This window comes from Centruroides sculpturatus, unplaced genomic scaffold, assembly GCF_000671375.1.
Source record: "Centruroides sculpturatus isolate CEXI.00-Female unplaced genomic scaffold, Cexi_2.0 scaffold349, whole genome shotgun sequence".
NCBI classification, from domain to species: Eukaryota; Metazoa; Arthropoda; class Arachnida; order Scorpiones; family Buthidae; genus Centruroides; species Centruroides sculpturatus.
Window position 1 is genome coordinate 577,807 of NW_019384593.1, and position 21,549 is coordinate 599,355.

The following is a 21,549-nucleotide window of genomic DNA, read 5'->3' on the forward strand; positions in this document are numbered from 1 at the left end:
CATTTAGTAATAATTAAAAAATGAAATTAACTTGTATTTATTTTGTACCTGTTCAGTTCCTTCCTAGTCTTCTTTATTATCCTTTATTATCCTTATTATCTATAGACCTATATTATAAAAATTAATAAAGTACATTATAAAAAATATTTTTTTTTAAAGCCTATCCTTTTAAAAATACTGTGCATGGACTGCTACATGCTTCAGTATTTTATTCTAAAATCTATTTACAGTTATTTTCATAGACCTAATAAGCCAGATGTTTAGTGGCGTGCTGTCCATGGAAGCTGTGGAAGTGCCTCTTGTATTTTCTAAAATATAAATACATATTGTGCAATTATTTTTATATTTTAATGTACTTTGAATTAATTTAAATTAATATTTTATTATAACCACATTATGTATTTCGTTACAAATTTCTATACACATGAAAAACAATGATAAGATTGCTACTGTATACTCGAATATAAATTCGTATATGCATATTCCCAATGGAAGCACTGTATTGTTGAATATGAGACAGCTTCCACGACAAAAATATTTGAATTGTGTAAAGCAGCCAGATTACAGGCATTTGCACATGCGCTTTACAGAGCANTTTTTTTATTATGCAGTTGGAACACATGCTTTCAGACATAAGTAAGAAAGAAAGTAAACGTGATTTAGTACGAACATGACATGAAAAGTAATTGTATCAAAAACCAATGGCTTTACTTACTTAAAACACTTTTGAAATATATTTATATACCCTCTATATCAAATTTGCGAAGTCTTCATTTAATTATATAAATAATTAAATACTTTTTAAAACACAAAATTAAATTAATTTGGATTTATTTGCAAAACTATACGGTATATAATGATTTGAAGACTAACTTAACAGTTATATGAAGTATTTAATTTGTTTCATTCTTATATAACGTATATAAATAAAACACTGAATTGCTTGTAGAAGCCTGGATGATAAAAATATTCATTCAGGATAACTTTTTTGAAATTCAGCATTTTAATATTAAGTTAATTTAGAATTAAAATAGAAACGAAAATAGAACATAAACTAATTTGAGTGAATTGAACAACGCGTATCATTGTAATCGTTTTTATATCTTAACATAAATTAACAAACTTTTATCACAAATGTAACTTAAATATAATAATGCAAATAAAATCTTTTGTACAGTTAAAATACCTTCAGGTTTTTAGTTTCACTTTGACAAAATTAGCAGGTTTATTAGTTTTTGCAGTGTTTATTTTTGTTTAGCAGAAAATTTCATTTTCAATTACACATACCTATCCTATATCTTCAGCAACATGCATAAAAAAAATTTATATAAAACAAATCTTGGAATATTGGAAATTTTGGTTAGACAAAGTGGAACTGCCCAGTTTCATAACTGGTAATATAAAACTGGATATAATAAAACTGCTTCTTAAGACTTATCTAAGGACAGAAACAATAAGTGTGAAAATTACTTATTGTTATTAAATATTCTTTACAGTATTTAATATTAATAAAACTGAAATTCAAAAATTCAAGGCATCAATACTTTTTTAATGTATTTTTTTACATTTATTTTTAAAATGTATTCTCTTCATGTGATGAAAATGGATAAATCAAATTATTTTATAACTATTTTAAGATTTTAATAAGGAACACAAGATCTTATTAATAATTTAAGAAATATAATTTGATTAGCGCAAAAAATTAAAATTATATTGAAATTAACAGTTGTTAATACAAGCTTATGTAAGTAGAGAGATGAGTCAATAGAAATGCACTATTTACTACATACCTGTATTTCTAAAGTGCATTCTTATTGACTCAAACAATGTATTTACAATAAACATTTTGTGTTGATATTTTATGAAGTGTAAATATGCTGTATTTTACAACAGATTGTGTATAGATCTATATAAAAATAGCTGTCAATTTATAAAGATCAATGAAAATAATTTACTTCATTAACAATCTGTTAGAGAATTGTTTTATTTATAAACATATTTATATAAAATAAATACTAAATATATTTTAATCATCAACAAATAAAAAATTATAATTAATTTAAAGAAAAAAAACAATTATATATGTAAATTTCAATAAATATCACATTGTTAACTCACTTCTTTGAATGCATAAGGTAATCCTAATATTCCCGCTCCTATAAATGATATAAATATGTTGACAATGATCTTGAGCGGACTTTTAGTCCCATTATCCATGGTCGTCGTTCCAGCCATCTTTTGGAGAAGTTATTCGATGTTTTTACATTTTAACACTAGCCTAAGCGCTAGTTTTAAACCAGCTGTTACATACTTAGCATCATGCATGGGATAAAGTTTTTATGACGTTCGTTTTACATTAACCAATTAGCTCTCGTCACTCTCTAACCCAAAAACGTTCAATTTCACCTTATGAGATACACGTGACTCGCAGGAATAGATCGGGAAGTGTTTGTTTCGTCTAGATACTAAGAATATTTATGTATATTTTAATGTAAAACATGTACATTATATTGTCGGTTACGTTAGCTTTAAAGTTTAATTTATTATTTTCGTTATGTTGAACTCGAAACTTTTCGTGTAAAGTTTTTTTATGAGTGTATAGAATATTGAAATAGTTTTTTACATTAGTGCAACTTTAATCATGGCAAAGTTAATGAACATATTAAAAACGTTAAGAAATCATTGGAAGAAAAGTATTTTTGCCTGCGGATTAATGACGTATGGCTCGTTTTATTTGCGTGATCGATATAGGTAATTTTACGATGATGGTAAACAATCCATTTTATAATTCATATAAAACAGAAATGGTAATAAAACAATTTTCTTTGACATTTTTACAGGATCGAAAAAATGATGAGAGCTTATTGTGAAGAGGCAAAGGTATTAAAATTACAGCAATCATTAAAATTCAATTGAAAAGGAGGAATTATCTGAAGAATATTTATAATAATTTTTAGTAAAGTACTTGTCTACAGAAAATTATAATATATACAGAATAATGAATTATTAATATTTACTAAACAAGTTTTCAGATTTTTAATGAAATTCTATTTTAGCTAGGCTGACTAATTTCTTGATGCCAAAATGGGACAGTAAGCTGTAGCTGATAAATACAGGCCCTAGCTTATTAAGTAAACACATTACAATACAGTAATTTTCATACAACCAATAATCAATTATATATTATGCTTAATGTTATGAATTAAAATATTTAGAAAATTGGTAAGCTAATTAATTTGGGTGAATGCTGAAGTTAGTATATATCTATAAAAAAATAAATAAAATAATTACAATATGGAAATTATCCTGTCATCCATATAAACAATGTTATCACAATTTTAAGGTTTTGGTTGTTTTTAGTTAGTTTGTTTCTTAAATTATAACAATTTCTGATCATAAAAAAATTTGTTATAATTTTGAACCAACCAAAAGATGTGGTAATATTAAACAATTTTTTCCTTCTTCTTGTATGGAGAAAAACAAACAAATATACTTCTTAAGAATACTTTTGCCCAATATAAACAGTTTCTTCAGTTACAACTTCAGAAGTATAATTGTTTGTGTTTCTCCAGACAAGAAGAAATAAAATTTGATTAACATTACAACTTTTGGTTCATGATTATTACAATGTGCAGGTTCCAGCTGTGTTGTAATTTAAACAAACCAACAAAAATGCAAATAAATAATTATTGCATTAACTCCATAATTTTCTTCTAAAAAAGAAAAATTTTGGAATGTCTGGAAACAAGTTTTTATTGCAACAAAAGAATAATTGTTCCAATTATTAACAAAAAAAAAATGCTTAATCATTTTAATAATTATAAATGCCTCAATTTCAGTTTAATATTTTCAAAATTTTGAAAAAAAAATAAAAAATTTTTTGAATCTATAACTCAGCTAAATTTANAGTTAATTCTTTCAAAAATCTAAATTTTATTAAATTATTAAAATCTTGAAATTCAAGATTTGTTTCATGCATTTCATTAAATATTTTGACTCATCTGTCAGATATGTTGCTGTTTTTCTTTGTTCCATGTCTCCAAGTATTTTGGTTATTATTGTCTTTATTAGTGCCCATTTACCAAATTGTTGAATTTTATATTTCTTTCATATATTCTTTTCATGTTTGAATAATATGTTCGTTAAGTTCAATGAAACTATTCTGTAAGCTATATTTTTGTCATTTCTTTCTCATTGTATCTATCCAAATTTATAACCCTTATCAATGCAGAATAAACATTTTTAACAAATCAACAGTTCAGAATAAATATACCAGTACAACTGTGTTTATTAAACAAACTAGAAAGCTAGTTTTTTGATTTTTAAAAAACAGGATAACAGTGAAAATTTTACTAAAATGACAGGATGGTCAGAACAAAGCAAAAAAATCCATTAATGAGTTGCTTAACTTTCTGTGCAACCAGTGGCGTACCGTGGGTGTCAGCCGCCCGGGGCGGAGGAAAATTTCGCCCCTCCCCTTATTTAGGTATTTCAATTTAAAACACCAAAATTTGGTTTTATCAGAGAACAAGCAATGAAAAATTCGGTGGTAGTGCAGCGACCTTTTTAAAATAGTTCTATTGGATATTAGTGGTGTATATGAACGCAAATGAATGGTACAAGCAAAAAAAAGTCAACAGGTTTCGCAGGAATTCCTCGGATGAAAAAGTTACTAGTTCACCCGGCGAGCCGATTCTCGGACTGTTCGGACGATAGCACTATCGTAGGTGCGATGCAAGTATAGATTAGGATGTTTCAAATTTTTACAAGATATTATTGTTATTTATTGTAAAATTTTGCCGCCCCCTAAAAAGTGCCGCCCGGGGCGGGCCGCCCCTGCCGCCCCCACTACGGTACGCCACTGTGTGCAACATTTAAAATTTTGGTGGTGCCATCTGTTATATTTTATTTTTAAAAACTTTTTATATTTTTAATTATTATAAAATGGCAAAAAGCTTAATTTTGAGGGTAGGGATGTGTTTTATAAAAAAATTGTAAATGTTAATAACAAGTAAAATCATTAAGTGTGATTCTACTCAAGATAGGATTTACAACCCCTTTATCTCTCCCACCCGTTGATCTTCAACCATCAATTCAATAGCATCAATCCCCTAATACATACACCTCCCTGCAGAATTTCAGAAACTTTCAACAAAATTACATGAGTTATTAAGTTTCAAAGAGGGTAAACAAATTCATACTCCCCCACACATTCTCTTACAACCATAGATACAGAAAAACCACTGAAGTTTTTTGCATTTCTCAATGTTTCAAGGTCCCAAGTCTAGAAACATAAAAATCTAGGAGGTCATTTTTTAACTAATTCCCATACTTTTTCACTGTTATATATAATACAGTCATGAAAGTAAAAGCACTCCATTCAAAATCATATGTATTGTCAGCCTAATTTTAGCAAATATATTATATTGGTTAAACATATTTTTGAGATTACAGGGAATTTTTTTATAATCAGAATTAGCATAACTGTCTTTCATATTTTTATGTTAATGTTTTTGTATTTGAATTATAAAAGTTTATGAATGTAAAAATAAATTTTATTTTAGCATACAATAAATAAACTTCAATTCTTTCTTGATAAAACATAAAATTTTGCTTTCTTGGAATATAATATGTTAGAAAATAACCACTGCTTTTCTAACACACAAAGCCTATCATCAGGAGAAAACTCTGTCAGAATTTCTCTATAAAGTCATTAGAAGCTATTTGCTTACAACATCAAGCCAAACTAAAATTAAGACATGACATTTTTGACAAGCTATCTATCTATGCATCCTATTGAGAAACTGTTTAACTTCCCATTCTGTAATATATTGTCACATTTTAAGTTTTTATAAAGATGGTATTGTTCAAACATCTAATAGTACAATTAAATAAAAAATAAAATAATAGTAGAGAAGAATAAAAAATCATTCTTTTGAAAGAGTTCTTTCAGACTTTTCTCCTGAAAATGGGCTTTATTGTCCAAAAGTGTTGAGAAATAGTAGTTGCTTTTCAACTTGTATATGTTAGAGTTTTATCATTAGCTTTAATTTTGATCTGTTAAACATAATTTGTCCTTTCACAGTGCTTAATAAGATGAAAATATACAGTACATACCAGCACATTTTCAGAAAACAAAACTTTACATTTGAGAACCTTGAGTCCAGTAATAACATATTATTGGAAAACTAACGTTTTCGATTGTACCCTGGTCTTCCTCATGTTTTTAAAACCAGTAAGATTTGAACTTGGAATGCAAAGAATAAGATTTACAAATTATTTTTTAAAAAAACCTATAGAATGTATGGAACATGTTCAAAAAGTCCAGGGTATGGTCGAAAACATTAGTTTTCCATTAATGTGTTATTACTGGACTCTTAAGGTTCTCGAATGTGAAGTATACATTCAAGTAATCCTGTAAGAAGTTGTTTTAAACAAAACTTTATTAATTTATCTTACACACATCATAAAGCAGTTGCAAACTTCACAGACTGCACCAAGAAAAAGGGTTTTTTCTTTTTAAACACGAGCTAAATCTTGCACTTCTCTCACAAGTATTTATAATTGAGGAGTTGCTGAACAAGGTCTAACAGTATACTCTAATAAAACAGAACTTTAATTTTTTTAATAAATTAACTAAACCTGAAAATTTTTGTCTTTTAATAAAAATTATAACTGTACCTACAATTTACTACCATATAAACTAGTTATTGTCTGCTGGCATTAACAAAATTTATGGCCTAAAGCTTATTTACATAAAAATTCAAAATTTTTTTATATTTTTAATTATTATAAAATGGCAAAAAGCTTAATTTTGAGGGTAGGGATGTGTTTTATAAAAAAATTGTAAATGTTAATAACAAGTAAAATCATTAAGTGTGATTCTACTCAAGATAGGATTTACAACCCCTTTATCTCTCCCACCCGTTGATCTTCAACCATCAATTCAATAGCATCAATCCCCTAATACATACACCTCCCTGCAGAATTTCAGAAACTTTCAACAAAATTACATGAGTTATTAAGTTTCAAAGAGGGTAAACAAATTCATACTCCCCCACACATTCTCTTACAACCATAGATACAGAAAAACCACTGAAGTTTTTTGCATTTCTCAATGTTTCAAGGTCCCAAGTCTAGAAACATAAAAATCTAGGAGGTCATTTTTTAACTAATTCCCATACTTTTTCACTGTTATATATAATACAGTCATGAAAGTAAAAGCACTCCATTCAAAATCATATGTATTGTCAGCCTAATTTTAGCAAATATATTATATTGGTTAAACATATTTTTGAGATTACAGGGAATTTTTTTATAATCAGAATTAGCATAACTGTCTTTCATATTTTTATGTTAATGTTTTTGTATTTGAATTATAAAAGTTTATGAATGTAAAAATAAATTTTATTTTAGCATACAATAAATAAACTTCAATTCTTTCTTGATAAAACATAAAATTTTGCTTTCTTGGAATATAATATGTTAGAAAATAACCACTGCTTTTCTAACACACAAAGCCTATCATCAGGAGAAAACTCTGTCAGAATTTCTCTATAAAGTCATTAGAAGCTATTTGCTTACAACATCAAGCCAAACTAAAATTAAGACATGACATTTTTGACAAGCTATCTATCTATGCATCCTATTGAGAAACTGTTTAACTTCCCATTCTGTAATATATTGTCACATTTTAAGTTTTTATAAAGATGGTATTGTTCAAACATCTAATAGTACAATTAAATAAAAAATAAAATAATAGTAGAGAAGAATAAAAAATCATTCTTTTGAAAGAGTTCTTTCAGACTTTTCTCCTGAAAATGGGCTTTATTGTCCAAAAGTGTTGAGAAATAGTAGTTGCTTTTCAACTTGTATATGTTAGAGTTTTATCATTAGCTTTAATTTTGATCTGTTAAACATAATTTGTCCTTTCACAGTGCTTAATAAGATGAAAATATACAGTACATACCAGCACATTTTCAGAAAACAAAACTTTACATTTGAGAACCTTGAGTCCAGTAATAACATATTATTGGAAAACTAACGTTTTCGATTGTACCCTGGTCTTCCTCATGTTTTTAAAACCAGTAAGATTTGAACTTGGAATGCAAAGAATAAGATTTACAAATTATTTTTTAAAAAAACCTATAGAATGTATGGAACATGTTCAAAAAGTCCAGGGTATGGTCGAAAACATTAGTTTTCCATTAATGTGTTATTACTGGACTCTTAAGGTTCTCGAATGTGAAGTATACATTCAAGTAATCCTGTAAGAAGTTGTTTTAAACAAAACTTTATTAATTTATCTTACACACATCATAAAGCAGTTGCAAACTTCACAGACTGCACCAAGAAAAAGGGTTTTTTCTTTTTAAACACGAGCTAAATCTTGCACTTCTCTCACAAGTATTTATAATTGAGGAGTTGCTGAACAAGGTCTAACAGTATACTCTAATAAAACAGAACTTTAATTTTTTTAATAAATTAACTAAACCTGAAAATTTTTGTCTTTTAATAAAAATTATAACTGTACCTACAATTTACTACCATATAAACTAGTTATTGTCTGCTGGCATTAACAAAATTTATGGCCTAAAGCTTATTTACATAAAAATTCAAAATTTTTTTATATTTATTTCCATCTTTTAATAATTTTGTTTAACTGTTTGTTGAGCAGATATTTTGCAACTATGGAACAAAATTTGGAACCATGAGCATGAAAAAAATCTTAGCTATCAAATAATTATGATGCTCTTATGTGTATGAGAAGTTAAACTTTTTTATAAAAAATTTTTGACTCAAAATCCCAGCTTGTAGCCAGAAAAAGTGGCATAAATATTTCATTGCACATATATCAATATATAGATATAATTTCCCAACTATCACAAGAAAAATTCAACATGCTGGATCTGAGAATCATAAGGGACCAGCTGCTTTCTGTTGAACGTATGATGTAAAGCAGTGTTTAATTAGTGATTGCACAATTGATGGTCAAATCTACAATGATCATATAAATTTAATATAAGCATAAAAATAGAAATTTAATTTCCTTCTAAGGTAGTATCAGAATTTGTGATAAAAACAATGTCTGCTAAGCTCCAAGATATGTTGGTGTGTCTGTGACCCAGAATTATGTTCAAATAGAAAGTCCCAAAATCATCCAATTTACCAACACCTCAATTGTATCTAAGTTACATATGCATAAGGCACCATCTAAATTATGCATCTTTGCTTTTGCCAAAATTCATAAACCAGGCAACCAACTACATCCAGCAGTGGACAAATATGTATCTTTCTCTATAAAAATTGATATAATATTCAACCACTTCATCAACATCTTCATTACTGACTACAATCACACAGTAACCAACTCAAGAATTATTTAGCCAACATCTTAGTCAATGAGGAATTCATCATCGATCGTTTTTGATTTTGAATAATGCTAAAAGTTTTCTTATTATATTTATAGAACATTGTTCAATAAAAAAAACACATTGAAAATTCATTGTTCAAAATTTTCAGTTATATTAATTTAAGGTAACTTTTTTATGTGATTTCCTTAGTGCATTCTTTATACTACAATATAGCGGAATTAATTAATCCCTATGGTATATGAGATATAACAGATACACCACCATTAGCAGTGGGCAAAAGTTTATATATCATGATTTTGTTATTAGATTATTATCTGGCATACTAAAACCTGAAGATGACTTGTTAACTAGTTCAAAAATGTTAGTGATATACAAACTTTTCCCACTGTTAGAGAAGTTATGTCTGTTTTTCAGAATTTTATGTTTTTAGTAAATAGTTTATAAAAATTTTATTTTAAATTACAATTTTAAGATTTAATCAATCTTTCTAATATATGATTCTTTCATTATTTTTCATTTTTTCAGAATTATGGTGATATGCCACTTCCAGTTAATGGAAAACCAAGACATATTACAGTTATTCTTAATCCAGTAGCTAAAAATGGGTAAATTTATTGAAGATTTGATTTATACATTTTCCTTTAATTCAAATTTAATATGGTTTTAACAATAATAATTTTATCTATAATTTATGTATAAATTTTATTTTTAAGATGAATACTTTTCAATATCAATAAGATTTATTTGAAAAAATTTATTTACAATTACACTTTGACTTTATCAAAATATTCAAGATAAATATAAAAATAACACAAAGATATTACTCCTTGCAGTATTATATTTTTTTGAATAGTTTATTGTTGAAAATGAACAAAATTCAAAAAATATTTTGAGAAAAGTATAAATTATAAAAACATTATATTTGCCTTTATTTGACAAGTTTTGTTATTAAAATGTTCTGGTATTATTTGTAACTGTTTCAAATAACTATTATCAAATTTTAATTTTAAATAGTGATTACAAAAAGTATAAAATTAAAAAACAAATTAATAAGATACAGAGATTTGAGAGATTATTATAAAATTGGATTGAACATTTATCTAATTTATCAAGAAATTTAAATATTCAAATTTTACTAATAAATTATGTGTATGTTCAACAATATAAAATTCTTTTTCGTTTTAATTTTTCTGTACCAAAATTGGAAATTATTTATTTCTGATCAATAAATCTTTTACATTCTATCAGATGTATTTTTATTACGTTTGATTTAGTTTTTACATATTTAAGAATATTTTCTGTTCTATGCAACTGGATTTCATATTCTTTAAAAGTTGTGCAGTTGATTGAGTATTTCTGTTTTCAACTGATGTTTGTTTATAACAGTAATTATGAGTCAATACATAACTTTAACTATGACATCACATGACTTGTCGTATTGTGATAGAATTGAGGCAGAACCAGAAAGAAGCAATCCCTGCACTTGTTAGGCACTGAAGACGATCCTTGTACCTAACATGCAGACAGGTGAACTGTGCACTTGCTGCCACAAAAGAGATGATCCTTGTACTGGCCAGGTACAGAGAGATAATCCTTGCATTTGCTGACAAGAAGAGACGATCCAAACACAAAGCAATCACCATTGATTGCTTTGCTGTTGTGTTTTATTTGTTTTTTCGCATATGCAATGCTGTTTTTATTTTTGACTCCTAAGCCTAAATTCTATTAGGGCTGCTCATTTGCATCACAGAGCATGGACATTGTCACTTTAATCCTTTGTATATCAAAGACAAAATCATAGACTTCTATTTATTTACATTTAAATGGACCCTCATTACTTTCTTGGATTCTTTGTCTCATTTAATAGAAAATGGTAAAGTTTTATTAAAACTGGACCATTAAATTTAGAATGAACTCAATTCTGATTCTATAAGCCATAGAAGATGTGCTAGTGACTGTGAAGCATCACTTGATATCACTTTGCCACATGCACTTGTGAAATGACCTTATATCTCAAAAACAAAGTCATAGACTCCCATTTTTTATTACATTTTTGGATTCCTCATTGCAATTAATGGAGAATGGCAAAGTTCTGTCGAAATTGATCAAACAGATGTTGAGAACAAAAACAGTTCTATAAGCCACATAGAATAGGCTTTGCTAACACTCTGCCTCAGCAAAAATGAGCAATTATTTATTGTGACATCATCACAATGCCAAGCTGCAATTTTTAATCATATCTTTAATGTATTTAATTTAAAATATATGCTCTTCATCTCAAATTAATAGTAGTGGCTTGTCTCTGTACGTCATACTTTTTCTTTAATAATAGTCATGCAGGTAAAATTTTTGAATTGAAATAATGTGACTTCCAGTTTGCATTGGAAGTTTGTATATAGTTAATCGGGGACTCCTGCCCTTAAGGTTTCCATATCTGATCTTGTCTTTCATCTGTCTAACTCCATTCTTGATATTAAGGAAAGACGGGCAGACAGACGGACAACATTGGAAATTTATAAGTCTGAAGTTTTGTCAAATTGCAGCCCAGCCATTTAACCCTCTATAAGCTTTTGAGTCATCTTAATCAGTTGTCAAATGCAGAAAATTTAAATGTAGATGGCTTTTTTGTTAAAATTAAAATTTGTTTTTGTTTTTTTAATTTAGTGTCTCAAAAATGCTTGAAAAATTTGCAACTGAAATTCAACCAAGCACTGTCTTAGCACTATGTTGAGGCACTAGTGGCTAGGGCAAGTTCTTTATCAGCATCAGCCATACCATTTCAGTTGCTATCCTGACATGAAATAGGAAACATTGTGCATTTGTTATTGAAATCTTTTCAAAAAATGGTGACTCTGACATTGCAATACAGCAATTATTTTGTATACATTTTAGGCCATGTCAAAATAAAAAGTTTCTTAATAGGAAAACCATGTTGTTGTGCTGCAATTTGAAAAAATTGTAGACTTATAAATTCCTATTGTTGTCCGTCTGTCTATCCATCTTTCCATAATATCAAGAACGGAGTTAGACAGATGAAAGACAAGATCAGATATGGAAACTTTAGGAGCAAAGTGATATCAAGTGATGCTTCACAGTTGCTAGTACATCTTCTATGGGCTAATAGAATCAGAATTGAGTTCATTCTCAAAATTTAACTATATATGATTTTCTAATGCAAACTGAAAGTCATGTTATTTCAATTCAGAAATTTTCCCTGAAAGTTGTTAGCTATATGACTGACATGACTCTATTGTTAAAGGAAAAGTATGATGTACAGGGGCAAGCCACTACTAATTTGAGGTGGAGAGCATATATTTTAAGTTAAATATATTAAAAATATGATTGTCACGATGCTGGGCTGCAGTTTTTAATGTCACAATAAATAATTGCTCATTACAGGTTCAAAATTTCAGAGTCATGGGTTTAACTTTAAAAGATCTTAGAGAGGTTGAGGCACACATTTTAAACGTGTACGTGTGACGTTCGGCGCCGCTTTCCCGTAAGCCTAAAAGTTTGACGATGGTGTTTGGAATGTCGAGCGTGATTCCACCGACTATCCAAACATCATTGTCAAACTTTTAGGCTTACGGGAAAGTGGCGCCGAACGTCACACGTACACGTTTACACGTTTAAAACGTGTGCCTCAACCTCTCTCTTATTTGTAGACCTTGTAGTGTTCAAACATCACAGAATATCAAAGTAGTGATGCTGGCCATTACAAATTCGCTACAACATTTAGCCACTAAGCTTGCTCTCACTATGATCAGGTTGTTAGGATCAGGTTGTTAGGAGAATTTTACATGAAAGCCTTAATCTCTATCCATACAAAAAGATAGTTGCAGAGGAACTTATTGAACATTCAAGAGCCAACCAACAAGTTTCTTGCATAGCCATTCTTGAAAATATCCCAATAAATTGACATCTATTGTGCTAAATTTGTCGAGCTACATTAATAAGCAAAATTTTCAGTATTGAGCAGGAAACAATCCTTAACTGTTTCATGAGCAATCTTTCCACAGAAAATGTGTTACTACTTGGTGCATTGTTGCAGATTTTAGAGTAATAGGCTCATATATTTTTGAGGAGAATGGACAATGATGGTAACTTGTAATTGCTATGTAAAGATGTTATTAAAGATGTTGATGAACTAAAAAGCCATATTTCCAAGCTCCTGGAGTTTCAGCTCCAGGAGCTTGGAAATATGGCTTTTTAGTTCTAAGTTCTGTAGTGGGCATGCTTACTATATTTTGCTATTTGTAATTTCTTCCTCTAGGAACACCTAAAGGCTAAAGTCTTAGAATATAAGCTGTAGATAACTGACCAACTCAAAGATATATCTGACATGCAATTGCAGCATACAGGAAATGACTAGGTAAGTGATGTGGAACTTTAGGATGAGACTTTAGAAGCATGTAAGATATGACAGCAAGCATTTGGATCATATTACCCAAATTCTTTCTGTCACATCTTATATACTTCTGAAATTTTATCCTAAAGTTTCACATCACTTACTTAGTATTAATTTAAATTATAATTTTTAAAATGAAGGGATGAAACAAAATAGTAAAATTGCTCTTTCTGATTGTATAATGAAAGTTTAAATAGTATATATGATGGCTTTTTCATTCACCTTTCAAAACCAGGTTATTCTGCTGGACCCTGTATTTAAATTATTTTAATATTTCTAATATTTAGAGATTGTTTGTATTGATAAAATAAAGATGATATAAACTTTTTACAAAACAGTAGAAATATAAATCAGTTTAGCATTTTATGCCAAAAACTTCCTTTTAAAAAACTGTAATTAGTTTATTAATATTATTGTTTTATATTTAAAGATTTCAGTTCTTGAAACTAATTCACATAATGTACTAATTTAAATAAAGTGCATAATGCATAAATTTAAAGTAAACTTATAAAATTACTAGCCAAAGCACTTGAGAACTGTAATGTACCAGTACAATGCACTTAGATATATCTGTGATAAGACAGGAATTCTTGTTGGATAATTATAACACTATACATGAATCATTTCCAATAGTAGTTTTAAAAATAGATATACAGGGTGTCCATAAAGTCTCTTTACAACTTAAAAAATTTATTGCAAAGGCAATTGATAAGATATCTTAATCAGATTTGTTCTATTGCACTTAATTGTTTTCAAAGTTTTAATCACATTACATTTGTAAATTTTTGGTCCATTTTACTTCCACGAGAGAGCAATTAATGCAGATGTCTATCTTGACCTTTTGACTGAATATGTGACCCCACAACTGCAGATCTTCAACTGACCATCATTTTCCAGCAGGATGGTGCCCCACCACATGGGGACTGCATATTTGTGACTTCCTTAATCAAACATTTCCAGACTGTTGGATTAGAAGGGATGGACCAATCTGTGGCCACCACATTTACCAGATATCATACCTCTGGATTTCTTTCTATGGGGTTATGTTAAAGATATCATGTATCAAACAAAGATACAGGACATTGTTGAACTGAAGCAAAAGAACAGATGCAATAACAACTGTTGGTGAGGCTATGCTACAGTGAACATGGCAAGAAATCGAATACCATCTTGATGTGCTTCCTGTGACTAATGGTGCCCGTGCAGAGGTGTATTAAATGAGGTGGAAAAACTTTGAAAACAACTGAGTTCAATAGAACAAATCTGATTAAGATATCTTATCAATTGCCTTTGCAATAAATTTTTTAAGTTGCAAAGAGACTTTAAAGACACCCTATATATATATATAGAGTATCCATAAACTCTCTTTACAACATATATTATCAGGTAAGTCCAGCATTGCCTGGGAAAAAAATAAGTACATAAAGATTATTAGATTATTTCGTACTTCTAACCCTTTATTATATTATATTATAGTATTTGATTTATATGAGTACAAAGGTTATCTTACATAAGGGTTATCACACTAAGAGACCAATCTAACACATTTTAAAAATTCTTTAAATTGTGTATAGTAGAGGAATAAAAAATTTTTAAACTGTGTTAGAGTGGTCACTTGGTGTGGCAAACCCCTATGTAAGATAACCTTTGTAGTTATACAGGGTGCATAGGAAAGTCCCTTTAACCGGAAAATTCTTGTGAATGGATAGAGCTACAGCTATGCAAGTGAGGTAACAGTATAGTAAAGCGACTACGCCTGACCTAATGCAAACAACAGCAGTGCTCTTAGTGGCGAAATTTGGAAGATAGGCAGTGCAAATCGAAAATGAAAACAGATANTTACTCTTTCATTAAATGAAAAATTAGCAGTGCTACAAAGACTAGACAAAGGGGAAGATTGTTTATTTTACTCTTTTCTGATAATCCGACCTTTTTTTGCATTCCGACCATACCCCCAGTCCCAAAGGTGACGGATTAGAGGGGTTCTACTGTATATAAAAATGAATGTATATCTGTCTGTCTTTCATGCATTACTACACCATTTATCTGATTGCCATGAAACTTTGGGAAGTTGTTTAGTACACTCCCGCAAAGGTTTCTGGCATAGTACATTTATGCTATGATAAGTGGCGCGCATGTATACAAGCATTTCATATATAAAGTTGACATGAAGAGCGCATGTGCATAAGTTTGCTTTATTCGAACTCTTTATCTTAATGTTCAATTTTATGTTTGAATTTATATTTATGACTGATTCTGGAAGATCCAGCTTATTTTTCGAATTTAGTAAACCTGAAGAAGAACCCAGAAAGAGTTACAAAAACGTTTATTCATCACTTAGTGGTACTATGCACTGGTTAGTGGTTGCAGTGAGTCTTAATTATACTTAACCTGGTGTGGTAAGCAGATATCTAAAAGTTTTCTAATTAGTCTCAGAAGAGAAGGGACATTCTTGCACTCGATAAAATGGGTAAGATTGGCTATAATCTAATAATCTTAATCTTCGCTATCAATAGTTTATTCTCAAGCAATGCCAGGCTCATCTGCTAATTTAAATATAAAAAATATTTATTTCATTAAAATTTACTATACGTGCCTTAAATCTGCTTATTCAGGAGACCAAATTTTTTTTAAAGTTACTTTTGAAAATGTTTTTGATTTTACTCAAATCAACTTCAGCCGAAAATCCTTTGAAATTAAATTTGTCATTTTTAATAGACTATAGAATAAAATGATATCAAACCAATGCTTTAAAATTCAAATTGTTATACATCTTAATGATGTAGAAATGCTATATTACTAATCTAATAAATTAAACAGATGCAGTCCTGAAAGTGGAAAATATAGATGATAATAACTAAAGAATGCTGAATCTTATTCAAAATTTGCTAATAAAAATATACTATGCATTTAATGTCAATGGTATTTAAGATAGGCTTCAAACTATTGCTAATTTTTATTTCATTATTAGCATTTAATTATCTTTAACTTTGTAGAAAGACAATAAATGTACTGTACAACTACTCTAGTATTTTTATTGGGAATTCTTTTTTGTATTCATCTATAAGAGCAGGTTTGTTCCATAGAACTTTGATATTACAGTCCCAAGCCAATGAGCAATATGCTCAACCCATTTTGTGCAAAGATTACTGAACAAAAATGTTGTTTTATTTTGATATCTAGAAATCATGTAGTGAATTCTATACAGTAGAAGTTTTGATTTTTCTTAGGTATCTTTACACTCTAACTGAAAAAAACTGAATTGCAAAACATAATTAAAGTATTATATTGAAATTTTACATCAAAATATTTTTAATATAATACTTTAATTAGGTTTTCAATTCAGTTTTTTTATTTGGCAACTTTTTTTATTACTATTAACTTTTAATTTTTATTCTATCTAATTATCTGTAAAAATTCTTCAAAAACTCCATGAAACTTATTACAATGTAATGACATTGCTGGATTATAACATTCAAAAAGTTGTGGAATAAATTCAAAAAAATTTATGAATTAAGGGAAATTTATCCAATTCAATTATTAAATAAATAAATATATATATATATATTATAGAACAAGATATTGTGCGTAATATAAAATTTCTAGCATTGACATGCTGAAATTATTTTTAAAATATTCATTTGTTTATTGCCATGAATAAATGATACAGACTAGTTGTTTTTATTAGTTAATTAGTCTTACCTAAATTTTTTCATTTATGATTGTCTTCATATTGAATGATTATTAATTAATCTAGTAAATTTTAAAATTTACAAAATTTAAATAAATTTAGCAAAGTAGACAATACATAGATGTCTTCTTTTCCTGTCTTTTTGCACGAACTTGAAGAAAAATTAACAGTGCCATGGCAGAGTCAACCTTTAGTTAGGGCTACTTGTCTGCCTCAATACGTAATATGTTGAAAAAGAAGACACTTATATATTGTCTACTTTGCTAAATTTATTTAAATTTTGATATCTTCTAATGTAATTACCGGTATTAATGACAACTCTAAAGAATCTTTACTTCCATACACAGGGCTGCCTTATATGTATATGGTGAATTTGCATATTTGCAACCATTAAGTCTCTTTGTCACATACACAGAACCAATTTACGGTGTGGTATGACGAAAAAATAACGAAAAACAAATGTTTTCGAACCCCTTCTGGGCTCTTCATCAGGTTCCTTTAAGTCTTTTTGTTTTATATGTTCCAAATGTTTTAAATTCAATGTTAAAAAATGTTATGTTTTAAGCATTTCAATTTTGGAATTCAATTGTTCTCTAACCTGAAGTAGACCTTGGGTAAGGTTAAAAGTATTCGTTGGTTGATTTACTAAACATTTTGTTACTGGAAGTAAAGGTTCTTTAGGATTGTCAAAAATTTAATCATCCTGGCAATTTTTATCTAATCTAGTAATTATTTCTAGGCTCACTGCATTATTATATTTTCCTTTTTATTTGAAACTTTTTGATTTACTTTCTTTTTATTGTAATCTTCAGAAATTATTTTGTCAATCTTTTTATTATCCAATCTATACAAAGTTCTCAAATTTTAAATTGTTTTAAATTTGCATTGCCACATTCTCAATGTTATCATTTGTGTTCTGATCTCTAATAGTTTCATCTGATTATTTTTCTACATTCTTGTTCATTCTAATTAATTCCTTTAAAGATCTTTCCTATTTTTTAGTTTTAGCTCTTTGACTATTTGCAGAAATTGTTGGTTCATTATCTTATGTTTTCAGTTAAATGTTGATTCACAGTATTCTGAATAAATTGTTTATTTATAATGATGTAGTGAAATTTTTTTAATATTTCAAATCAAGCATTTTAACAATTTTAAGAATTTTAAGCTGCTATAAAATATTGTAAGGTACTTTGTAAATATAGCAATACCTTGTACCATCTCAGTCAAACTAGTGTTGTATAGATACATATAACAGTAATAACTATTTATATTTGCAAAATAATTATTTTAATACTAATTTTGTATAAATTTGTTATCTTTCTATGAACTGTCTCACTCCTCCCTAATAAGAAGGAGGAATGAAACATTTGTCACAGCATACAATACTTATAATTTTTCTACCAGATATTAACATTGAAACTTACAATGCTTTTCAGAAAATACAGATGGTTCAAACTAAAAAGCTAAAAAAGAAAGACTTAAGAGTTTGTCAAAAATTTAAGCAGAGAAAATACTTTCCCAAAAGTGTCCCATTCCTCCAACTCCTCCCTATATATTTGTCTCATTTATTTTCAAAATAAAAAAGATTATAATTTAAAAAAAAGCGAGTTTTATAGCATAACTGTATTTTTAATAAAGAATGATTTTGTCAATTCATTTGTTATTGCTGCTGTCTTACTTAGCATTTTATGTTATTTTCCTGCCTCTCTTTTTTGAAGGACATTATCCTTAATAAGTATTAAAATAAAATAAAATTTAGAAAACAACTTATAACTTTGATTATGCAGAATTAAGACAAGACAAATTTTTTTAAGCTGTTAGATAAGAGAAGTTATCCTTTTACGCATTAAAATTTTTAATGTAATTTCATATTTAAAAATTATCTGCCAAATCCAAAGTTATAAACATAAGCTTTTTGAAGTTTTAAAACTATATTTTCTCATATAAACATTAGTGAAGTTTAGAATTTTATTTCAAAGATTATTTTTGAAATGTAAATCATCATAGATTTTAAGTAGCCAAGAATCTAATTACTTTATCAATCTAAAAACAAATGATAATTTTAACAAGTTAAATCATCATAACTGTAATTGAAAACTAGAAAATATTAAATTATTTACTTTGAAGATAACTTTTCCCAAAATTAATAACTCATTAAGAAATGCTTATTTTAATTTAAAAGGTGTATTATTATCTCTAAATAATTTCTTTAATTTAATATAGACAGAAAAAGAAGGTCAAGCAAAAGATTTAATGGAAGTTATGGATAATACCGATTCAGTTATAGTTGCAGGTGGAAATGGTACATTGCATGAGGTAATATAATTTCATTTAAAAAATCTGGTTATATTCTCCACATAACCATTAATTAAATCACTTATAATGATCATAATATTAATACAGTGGTACCTCAGGATACGAAATTAATCTGTTCTGAAACTGAGATCGTATCATGAAAATGTCGTAAGGTGAATCATTTTTTCCCATACAATTACATGTATAACCAAATAATTCATTCCAACACGAAAAACACACTCAAATTAAAGCTAAGTAGTACATTGAAAAAAAAAAAAAAAACTATAGTAAGGAAAACACTGAAAAATGCATTTTGTAGTTGTAAATGTAATTAACTGTAGTAAATGTACTGTAGTTAATGTAAATGTAGTAAAAGTAACTGTAGTTAATGTAAATGTAAATAACTGTAATAGAATAATAATTGATTAAAAAAAAAATGTAGTTTTATTTGCACTTTACCTTTGAGGATAGACAACGGTGGAGGTGTAAACTGATGGCGGAAGAGAGGGAGAAGGAAAATGATACTAAAACTTAACTTTCATAACATAATGTAACAATAACTTAGAAATAACTTAGAAAAGATTTAAAAAAAAAATTAGTGTTGTTTTTTTATATTTTTTTATAACTTATAGCATGCACAAAATAAAAAAGAACATAATATTAGTCACTTGTATTCACAATTTATAATTACGAAGATCAGCACACGTNCTCCAAAGAGTTTGGCTTTGCCTACTTTTTAAAATGTTTCTAAAATGACTTAGGCAAATGTCATTACTCTGAGCAGCAATACAGCTAGTGTAAACCTTTTTGGGATGTTTCTTTTCAATAAAATCAGTCACTTTCTGATAATACCTCAAGATTTCCTTTATCGAGCAAGATCCTTCCACAACGAAGCAAACACGTGAACTGAGACCAATGAACAGAAGTGAATAAAAAATGGCACTGCAAACTAATGTAACGTTGTATGGTGAGTTTTTGTTTGTATCGTGGAGCAAAAATATATTCGAATTTCATGTCACATCCTGAAAATTTTGTATGCTGGGGCGTTCATATCCACTGTAATAGGTTTTCTTTAACTTTGTTGCTCTATATAAATACAATGATTTTTTAAGGCAAAAAATTTGATGATGATGATAGTTTTTCTAAATAAAAATATTGTAACCTTTAGAAGTGGTATAATTACTATAATGGTAATATTTTAATATTTCTAATATTTAGAGATTGTTTGTATTGATAAAATAAAGATGATATAAACTTTTTACAAAACAGTAGAAATATAAATCAGTTTAGCATTTTATGCCAAAAACTTCCTTTTAAAAAACTGTAATTAGTTTATTAATATTATTGTTTTATATTTAAAGATTTCAGTTCTTGAAACTAATTCACATAATGTACTAATTTAAATAAAGTGCATAATGCATAAATTTAAAGTAAACTTATAAAATTACTAGCCAAAGCACTTGAGAACTGTAATGTACCAGTACAATGCACTTAGATATATCTGTGATAAGACAGGAATTCTTGTTGGATAATTATAACACTATACATGAATCATTTCCAATAGTAGTTTTAAAAATAGATATACAGGGTGTCCATAAAGTCTCTTTACAACTTAAAAAATTTATTGCAAAGGCAATTGATAAGATATCTTAATCAGATTTGTTCTATTGCACTTAATTGTTTTCAAAGTTTTAATCACATTACATTTGTAAATTTTTGGTCCATTTTACTTCCACGAGAGAGCAATTAATGCAGATGTCTATCTTGACCTTTTGACTGAA

The 21,549-nt window shown here is 28.1% G+C and overlaps 2 protein-coding genes across 2 annotated transcripts in view; one reads left to right on the top strand and one right to left on the bottom strand.

The window, feature by feature from the left end:
* Positions 1 to 2,371, bottom strand: part of LOC111624810 — a 43,165-nt gene extending 40,794 nt beyond the window's left edge. Inside the window, exon 1 of the mRNA XM_023367764.1 lies at positions 2,119 to 2,371. Within this exon, the coding sequence (XP_023223532.1) occupies positions 2,119 to 2,235 (117 nt within the window). The 5' untranslated portion in view covers positions 2,236 to 2,371. The remainder of the gene's footprint in view (positions 1 to 2,118) is intronic.
* A 48-nt stretch (positions 2,372 to 2,419) lies between these two features.
* LOC111624811 (acylglycerol kinase, mitochondrial-like) overlaps positions 2,420 to 21,549 on the top strand; it is a 50,607-nt gene continuing 31,477 nt past the window's right edge. Inside the window, exons 1-5 of the mRNA XM_023367765.1 lie at positions 2,420 to 2,751; positions 2,841 to 2,880; positions 9,900 to 9,979; positions 17,821 to 17,905; positions 19,697 to 19,789. Of these exons, the coding sequence (XP_023223533.1) occupies positions 2,642 to 2,751; positions 2,841 to 2,880; positions 9,900 to 9,979; positions 17,821 to 17,905; positions 19,697 to 19,789 (408 nt within the window). The 5' untranslated portion in view covers positions 2,420 to 2,641. The remainder of the gene's footprint in view (positions 2,752 to 2,840; positions 2,881 to 9,899; positions 9,980 to 17,820; positions 17,906 to 19,696; positions 19,790 to 21,549) is intronic.